Source organism: Bidens hawaiensis, unplaced genomic scaffold, assembly GCF_021521415.1.
Source record: "Bidens hawaiensis isolate Kalapana, Puna unplaced genomic scaffold, B.hawaiensis_p1.1 tig00030776_1, whole genome shotgun sequence".
In the NCBI taxonomy this organism is placed as follows: domain Eukaryota; kingdom Viridiplantae; phylum Streptophyta; class Magnoliopsida; order Asterales; family Asteraceae; genus Bidens; species Bidens hawaiensis.
In genome coordinates, this window is record NW_027505191.1 from 86,860 (window position 1) to 96,831 (window position 9,972).

Genomic DNA, 9,972 nt, shown 5'->3' on the forward strand with positions numbered 1-9,972 from the left:
CTAGTCTAATACAAGATTATCGGGTCTTCTATCCCACAAATGCTCGATCAACTCATGCCGAACGTTGCCGTGTATCTCACGGCTCTTGATGATATTTATGTTGTCGAGACGTTGTTCATTGGTGATCGTCGATTCTTGTCTTGGAATATCACCTTGGTAGTTTTGACAAATAGCGTGACCCTCGTCTTCTAGTATCATGTTATGTAGGATTATACACGTCATGACGACTTCCGTTATCTTCTCCCTTGTCCAAAATCTTATTGGATTCGCCAACATTGCCCATCTTTTCTTTAGGACTCCAAACACCCTTTCAATATCTTTTCTTGTCGATTCTTGTTTCTTCGTGAAGTACTTTCGTTTGTCAGAAAGTGGAGACGCATAAGCTTGAACAAGTATCCCCCATTCGTTGTAAATACCATCAACGAGGTAGTACTCGTACTTGAAATGTTCTCCATTTACAAAAAAAGCCCGAGGGAGTTCAACCCCATCGATAAGGTCATCGATTATCGGTGATTGATCGATAACATTGAGGTCATTATTAGACCCGACAACCTCGAAGAACGCATGCCAAAACCAAAGATCCTGTGACGTCACCGCTGTCACACCCCGACCAAAGGCGGCGGAACATGCCGGGGTGCAACGATTGCTCATAAACGCATGACATTATTTAAAGCGACAATATTTAACAAACTCATTTCATTTCACAACATCGAAAATGTCACATAACAATATTCATAAGTCAAATACATATAACAAAATATAGCAAATCAAATATTGCTCATTTTTGCTAATATCCTAGAGGTATTTGTGACGTTTTCTTCTCCAAACTCCACAATCAACCTAGATGCAAACCTGTAACATTTCATAAAATAAAGTTTATCAACACAAAGGTTGGTGAGCAATTCATAAGTTTGAACATATAAGTATATAGTAAGAAAAGCCACAAAACCTGTATACAAAACAATAAATAAAGCAATAACTTTGATAAATAGATAAATATCGCTAATAGAATTACGTTAGCGACACCTTGCTACGAGGGGATGCCAAATAGTCTAGGATTTTATAGTTATCGTTAATTGCATTACGTTAACGACACCTTGCTATAAGGGGATGCCAAATAGTCTAGGATTTTATAGATCAACCAACCAAAAGCGATAATGTAACATCCTGGATATTATAATGATAAATAAAGAAAGTTACGTTTAGTGATTTCGCGTTATTAAGTAAGTAATACCGAGTAAAGAACGGATCATGGACTTAGATTAATTAAGATGGATTAAGGGTAATGGGCCTTAGGTCCATGGGCTTTAAGGGATATAAATATCCCCTTAAACCATCCTAAAACCCTAACTATCATTTCCATCTTTCATAAATCTCTACACACTCAAAAGCACACACATACACTACACCTCATACGGTTGAGAGAGAGAGAGCGGATTCGAGTCCAAAAATCAAGCCGACCGTTGTTAGATTTTCAATATACGAGATAACCAAGCAAACCGCGACCACACCGAACGTATAAAAGGTATGTTTTGATCCTAAAGATTTTGTTTTTATAAACGTTTAGTCTTGAAACTTAGAACGAGAGTAGATCGGGTATAAACGAAACATAAAGTTGTAAACTTGATGATAAATACGAGTGTAATGAACCCGAAAATGGAAACGGCTCGATTAATGAACCGTTAACATTAGTATTGAACGTTTTTACCATAAAGGTCCAAACTTTACGTCATTCCGGGCTAAGTTTTACCCAAACAAGGCCATGGGAATGATCGCGGGACTTGTTAACGCCATACCCATGGATTTCTCGGTAAAATGATGATGATTTTGGGGATTAAGGATGAACAGCGGCGGCTGCTGCACAACTTCGCCTACAAGCGAACTTCGCCTGCAAGCAAGTTCGCTTGCAGGCAAGTTCGCCTAACTGGTAACTTCGTCTAAGGCCAAGTTCGCCTAACTGATAACTTCGCCTGGTGACAAGTTCGTCTAACTGATAACTTCGCCTGGTGACAAGTTCGCCTAACTGGTAACTTTGCCTAAGGCCAAGTTCGCCTAACTGATAACTTCGCCTGGCGACAAGTTCGCCTAACTGATAACTTCGCCTGGCGACAAGTTCGCCCATGATAACTTCGCCTGGCATATGTTCGCCTAGGGTTAACTTCGCCGATCACTAACTTCGCCTATGCTTAAGTTCGCTTAATGTTAAGTTCGCTTATTGTTAAGTTCGCTTAATGATAAGTTCGCTGGAGTTAGCAAATGAGAAAATAAATTAAAAACCTAATGAAAAATGTGTTAAGACAGCTCGACCCCAGCCAGGGGCTCTGCCCCTTGGACCCTGCTAGGGGCTGCCGCCCCTAGACCCCGCTGCCAGGGGCGCTGCCCCCGGACCCCGTTCGTTGTGGGTTATATAAAGATAGAAATATAACATGAGTAGTAGTAGTTAATTGATACATGTAAATATTATACAGTTAGCCGTGCACAGCTCAAGAAGGGAATAACGATTAACGGAGAGCGTAACAGGATTCAGGTGAGTTTCTAGCCCCATTTATGTGTTATGTTTTCGGGGCTGTGTGCATACTCAATATGTTTGTTAATACGCTTATCCTAAGAGATAAGTGTATGCCTTATGTGAATAATGTGAAATATATGAATGATTGCTTGATGGTACGTGAACGATCTTCGGATATTGCACGTACTGTCAGGTTGTAACGCTATGTATAAGGTAAGTATGATACGTATGCTTATGTGTATGAACGTGATAAAGTTAATAAAAGAAGGAAAGGATGGTTGTATGGTTACGAAAAGGGTACCAAGCCCAAATAGTACTCGAGGTATGATGTATGGTTGTATGGTAACGAAGAGGGAATCGAACCCTACTAATATTCGAGAACTAGGGAACCGAACCCTACTAATATTCAAGGAAAGAGGGTACCGAGCCCTAATAATACTCGAGGAAAGAGGGTACCGAGCCCTAATAATACTCGAGGAAGGAGGGTACCGAGCCCTAATAATACTCGAGGAAGGAGGGTACCGAGCCCTAATAATACTCGAGGAATGTAGGGCGTAATGCTCTTTATAACGTAAGATATGAAAGCAAGTTAATACAAAAGAAAGTATGAAAGTATGAATGAAAGAATATAAGTTTGTGTTTATTGTATAATGTATGATTAACTAGAACTCACTCAGCGTAGCTGACTTTTAGTATGCACGCAGGTGAGTAGAATGAGGCAGCTCGCTTGAGGAGACACGTGGCATTGAATAAGAGGCTGGCATCGGAAGGCTCAGGGCGTGTTATGTTTTAATTACTTAGTTTTCGAAAGACAAGTTGGTTGTTTAAGACAAGTTTTGAATTGTTATGGAATGTTTTATTAAAGTTTTATATTCCGCGAATGTTTTTTAATTAACTCTGATATTAGAACTGCGTTTATGAGTAAATCCAACACGAAAGTAGGGCTACCGGTAACGGGGCCTTACAGATAAACACGTTTTGAATAGTTTTTATGATTTTACAAAAACACTGGTCAAAGCTGATTCGGGGAGTTATATTTTGGCCTGTCTTTCCGACACCATAACTCCCTAATGACAAAACCAAACAGGTTGTTTCCAGTTCTGAAAGTTAGTATTATGAGTTTTGAAGACAACCCAATTGGTCTTGCACAATTTAGATTAGTGAGTCGATAGAACCATTATACAAGTGTTTGTTGTGCAATCTGCTGAACTGTTGGTACATATCTTTAATGGTTGAATTATTGTGAGTTTTGTATGTATGAGAAAAATATTATAAAACTTTTTTGAGAAACCTAATTCATATATTCTACTATGGTAAATTTTTTAGAATTTATGCTTAATCTTTTCTTAGTGAATAAAATCAGTTTGTACATGCTATAATGAGTCTCGTGAACTAAGTGATCATAAGCTAAGTTGTATGATGAATGTTTGATTGATTTGCTATGATACGATGTGTGAATACATGTTAGGACTTTTTAGTACAGTTGACATTGATTATTATCACCAACAAGTCGTCGATTCAAGTTTTTGTTTGTGTATACATTATGTCTAATGTGATTGTGCGTGATAGTCGTCGTGCTTTGAGGTTTCGACTCACATTAACCCTTTACTAGTTATGATGCTAATATTTTAACAATTTTAGGTTCAAAAAGTTAGAGCCGAAATGGAAAAAGATGAAAAGAAGTCAAGAAACGAGTTGGAAGAACGAGCGCAACGAATGGAATAAATGGAAAAAACTTAAGGAAAACGAAGAAAGGAGGAAAAAACAATTTGATTAGTTTATGAGAAAGTTTGAGGTCGGTAGTAATTAGTAGTTTCAAATATTTTGAATTCATAACTTATTAGTGAAGGTTTGTTAATGTAAACTTGTTTTGAATTTATGTTATTGTGTTTGTTAAACTTATGAAATAGCCACATTTATCTATGTGTGATCAAAAGTATGATAATAGCCACACTTTATATTACAAAAGCATTATGTGTGACAACGGTAAGACAATGGCCACACCACAAACTACAAAAGAGTGTTTGACTGGCAAGTTCACTTTTTTAGCCACATTGACAATAACCTCCAGTGTCTATATGATATGATTAGCCACACAATACCTCACTATGTGTGACAAAAAGTTTGTCAATAGTCACACTTTAACTTATAAAAAGCATTATGCGTGACAAACGGTAAGACAATAGCCACACTATAATCTACAAAGGAGTGTTTGGGTGGCAAGCAAACATTTTTAGCCACTTTTAACGTAATTTCTAGTGCATGTATGATATAATTAGCCACTCTATTTTTAATTTAAGTGGCCATTTCTTTGCTATATCCACACGGTATAGGTCACAATGCAAGCTTAACACAACCCTATTGGCCACATTATTACAAAATTCATGTAGTTGAAACATGAATTCATGTGGCTGTATATGTGCAATGGTCACTCATAGTAAATAGTTATGTGGCCATTTTCTACCGTTTAGCCATACTTATTGGAGAGGATTCTTGATGGCCAGCAACTAATGTCTGTACCCTTTAGCCACACTTATTACCACATAAGGCCACTAAAAACTGTGTGTGGCCATATCATACTCACGGTGTCGCGACCTTTGGCCACATATGACCTGAACCAAATGTGTGTGGCTAAAGGCCTACAGCCACACTTTTTTCGTGTGGCCGAAGGTCAATTTTCACGTAGTGAAATCCAAAAAATTAATATACGTTCTTCAGTAGTAAAAGACATGTGACCGGTGTTTCAAGAACATGAGATGACATACTTGGGTGTGAGTAAAAGAGTATCTACAAATAAGGTAAACGAATAAATAAAACTAAGCATCTACAAATTTTTAAACTAATTTAAATAAACTAGTAAAATATATAGTATAATAACAAATTTTATCTAATTTTTTAATATTTAGTTGACAAATAACATTGACTTTAATTAGTTTTATGTTAGACTATATTACAAAAATGTCCCTGTTTTCCTATCATCATTTTCACATAATTCTATTTCTACTCCATAAATTTCATGCACATATCTAAAAACTCCGGTGAACCATCTAATATGACGCATCAATCTCTTAACTAATGTATACTTCTGAGCCGAATAACAAGGAGGGGGGGGGGGGGACAGCCCCGCTCCCACTATACCCCTCCCTTGCACATAAGAGTAGCGCATCAGATATCATTATAAGGTCCAATACCCTAAAAACCACTATATTAGTAAACTAATTAATCTTTGTTTATTAAAGTTATTAACCACTTCTATGATCAACATACTTGTGAATTTTAAAATAATGACTTGACACCTTTTGAATTGGCTAAAGTGTGGTAAAGGGAAATTCAATGTAGTGAAAGAAATAAAACCATCTTATTTTTGTTTTTACAATTTAATATTTATTTTGAAAACCATTAATCAAGTTTAAGGACATACAATAAAAAAATGCTACTTTTTGACGTATTAACTCTTATTATAATAATTAAAATTCTCTTATCATATACTACATCATATCACATTATATCGTTATATATCATACCATTACAATTTATCAAGTTTAAAAGTATTAAACTATATTGTATCATATCATCTATATAATATTATAAGTATATATATATAAATAGGGTTGGTATCATTTAAGAACTCTAAAAAAGTTAAGAACTCTTAGGAACCCTTAACAATCAAACAATTTTTTAATTTTTATATATTAACATTATTTAAGATTAGTTTTATCATATTTTATATAAAAAATTTTGATTACATATATTAATCAGAAGTTTACATATATGTAAACTTTTTGTACTAACAAATTTAAATAGGTGTAAAACAAAACATAGATATGTATAAAAACTAATTTTCAAAATTGTAATCGTAGATATAGATATAAAAAATGATAAAACTACTCTCAAAGAGCATTAACATACAAAAATTTTTATAAAAAATGTTAGTTTTCAAGGGTTCCTTCAAGTTTTTAGATAATTTAACAGTTCTGTAATGATACTTATCCTATATATATATATATATATATATAAGAGTAAAATGCCATTTTTGTCCTTATGGTTGGCAAATAATGCGAATTTAGTCCAAAAAGTTTATTTTTGCATATGGACCCTTCACGTTTCCCATTTCTTGCCAATTACATCTAAATCACTAACCACGTTAAATTTAATCGTTAAGTCAGGGGTAGTAATTTTTTTTCACTATTTCTTTATTATAATACTTGTTTGAGTGAACTGCGGTTTTCGTCCTTGTGGTTTGTCCAAATCTGCGGTTCTAATCAAATAGTTTCAAGTTTGCAATTTTCGTCATTTTAGTTTCATTTCACTTACAATTAAATTCGAATTTATTAACTCGTTAAGTCTTGTCGTTAACCCATTTGCATGCCCCTCTTATGATGATTAATTTTGTCATTTTTTCTCTTCAAATAAACTTCAGTCCTAATTCTCTGCCCCCCCCCCTTCACGTGAGGGGCTGTGGTGTATTTTGGGAAAAATGAAAAAAAAGAATGAACAAAACTGCTCCTCACGTGAAGGGCACACCGGTGGGTTTAACAACCAAACTAATGAGATTAGGGAATTCGAGTTTAACTGCAAGTGAAATGAAACTACATGGAAGAAAATTGCAAACTTAAAACTATTGGACTAAAACCGCAGATTTGGGCAAACCACAAGGACGAATCCGCAGTTCACTGAAATAAGTATTATAATAAAGAAATAGTGAAAAGACATGTCTACCCCTAACCTAACGATAAAATTTAACGGGGTTAGTGATTTGGATGTAATTGGCAAGAACTAAGAAACGTGGAGGGTTCATATGCAAAAAATAAACTTTTTGGACTAAATTCGCATTATTTGTAACCATAAGGATGAAAATTCCACTTTACTCTATATAAAATAAACATCCCTAAATTCTCTTAAGCCACTAATAATTCTTTTAAGCAATCAGATTGTTTTATTTGTAAATAAAGCTTCTCATGCATTTAACTAAATTCATGGATATGGATCTCACCAAACCCAGATAACCCATAAATGGGTTATAACATCTCATTATATTAAAAACTAATATCATCAAATATTTGACATGAAAATCCTATAAAATAGGTATATACTAAAAATTAATATCCGTTTTTTTAAAAGATATTATTTGTAATTAAGAAACAATTTTATAGTCTAAAAAGCGGGTCATGGGTCTCATCAAACTAGATAGATTCTAAACCAGGTTATAACATCTCATTTATTTATGAAACTCTTTCATCATCATTAGCTTTCTTACAATAAAAAAAAATTAAAATTCTAAAAACTATGTAAATATTAGATACGAATCATGTTAAATAATCCTGTAATGCAAGGGTTAAAAAACTAGTCATATTATACAAAAAAATATCATCTTATAATTAACATATCATATCAAATGATATTACATAATATCACATCATATTATCCCCATATCAAAAGCATTCCGGATTATGTGTGATATTGAAAAGAAAAATAAAAAGTATGAAGGAAAATTAAAAAAGAAAAAGAAAAACTCTCTATAAAGCCATGACGCTTTCATTGATCTCCTCAGTCCTCACCACCATCTGCAATATTATTCACAAGTTTCATCTCTAGTATCACCAAGCACAGTTACCATCACCTTCTGAAATATACCTTTTCCGATCATCTTAACCACTTCTATTTTAGTGTTTGTCACAACCTACCAATATATGCCATGAAAGTGTGTTCGAGATCGATCCTTTTGAAGATTGCATGGTGCTCATCTTTCTCTCCTTGTTGGAATTGGTGATCTCAGAATTATTTACCCATGGTAAAATGCTGATCCCTCTTTTCTGTGGCATAATTATTCATTTTTAGGGTTCATGTTTCTGGTTTGTTTTGTGCAATTCAGTAGTATTTGAAATAATAGAAATATTTTTTATGACAGACACTGTTTGGTCCAAATCATTTTTGCATCAATACTAGTGAGGTCCCTCCAACATCCACCAGCATCCACCAGCATCCACTTACTCAGAGGATGTAACACGAGGTACTGAACAGGCAGTGGTTGTAGAAGAGGTGGCGGTGAACGGAAAGTGGCCCTGTAAAGGCTGCAAAGAAGGGAAAAGGTGGCCCTCTAAATGTTCCCTGCACCTTCAAAGGTGTTAGGCAACAAAAATGGGGAAAGTGGGTGGCGGAAATCCGTGACCCCAAATTTTGTGTCGTGGTTGGGGACATTCAACTCCGCCCATGAAGCTGCCTTGGCTTATGATGCTCTTCTCAATCTTCCAGATGAGGTCCATCCACCACCACGGGCACCCACTAATTTGAACTACTGGGTACCATCCTCTAGAAGGAAGCAAGCTAGTGGGGCCTTTGGGTGCCGAATACCCATCCATGGAGCAACCATTCTTCGCTGCCATACCCTTCGGCAATGTAATCGGTGTTGAGCTTAAACATACACTATTGGGTTGATCTTGGTGATATTTAAGTGCCTTAACTAGTCAGTAAGGGGGGGGGGGGGTTGCTTTTGGTGGTATCTTGATGAAGAAGGATTTAGAGTTGGTTAAATATGACACTTAATGAAGAGATGTAATATAAGGAATGTACATAGAGTCACGCGATACGTGACTTCTATTATGTGTTTTATAAAAATATAATTTTAGAATCAATTCGTTTGCGTTTGTCAAAAATTGCAGATTTCATTCTTTATGTTCAAAAAACACCAAGTCTCTAATCAATCTTTATGTAACAAATTTGTGTAAAATATCTTAGGGTTTACTGAAACAAACCAAAAACAGGTTTCCATATTGACTTGTTCAAACAAACATATGCTATGATGATTACTTGTTGAAATTTGGAGCCAGAGTTTGTTATAATCTAGACATAATATACTTGTTTATTTTACCTATACTGCATGTATAAGTTGTTTAATGATTATATATTGCTTCCACCTTGGTAGTAAATCAAACAATGGTTCGAGTCAAGCCTATGAGCATGTAGCGTATTAACTAACCAATCATGCTTTCTTTAGTATTTAATACATTTTATCCGTAAAAAACTGTTAATGCTTCTGTTTTTGTTTGAAAAACAACGGCGTCACTTGTACTTGTTCCTATACATAGGTCGGCCCGAGTCTCCTATAAATGCCTGAAATTTGGGCGTTGAATCTGCTTAAGGTAAAGAACCAGTCTTTGTATCATCTAGCTGAAGTTCATTCGTTGTTACAATCGTATTTCATTTTACAAATTGAAGTTGATGTATGGGCTATATATGCCGGAATTTGCTTTTATATTTATTTAAAAAATTGTTTGAGTTGCTATATATATGCTGCAAATCTGTCGGTGTTTCAATTATTGCTCTGACTTTGAATATGATCGATTAGATCTACATGTAACTAATGGTTGCGATATTGGTGCCGGCTTTTAAATGCTTGCAGAATTTGATGCAACTGCAAGGGAAAACCGAACTTGCCATTACATGAAACCGGGCATGTAAATTGA

At 35.1% G+C, this 9,972-nt stretch overlaps 1 protein-coding gene across 1 annotated transcript; it reads right to left on the reverse strand.

Annotated features, from left to right (window-relative positions):
• Positions 1–8,331, reverse strand: LOC143611343 (uncharacterized). Its single transcript, XM_077085556.1, has 2 exons — positions 8,194–8,331; positions 1–552 (listed from the first exon to the last, which is right to left on the reverse strand). The coding sequence occupies exons 1-2, from the start codon at positions 8,329–8,331 to the stop codon at positions 1–3; spliced, it is 690 nt and encodes a 229-aa protein (XP_076941671.1).
• Between the last annotated feature and the right edge of the window lie 1,641 nt (positions 8,332–9,972).

What these genes read in the sequence shown, in the direction of transcription:
- LOC143611343 (XM_077085556.1), bottom strand. Translation starts at nt 8,331, where the DNA reads ATGCCACAGAAAAGAGGGATCAGCATTTTACCATGGGTAAATAATTCT. An exon ending in CACTTTCATGGCATATATTG is followed by an intron (nt 553 to 8,193) that starts GTAGGTTGTGAC and finishes GCGTTCTTCGAG; the next exon opens with GTTGTCGGGTCTAATAATGA.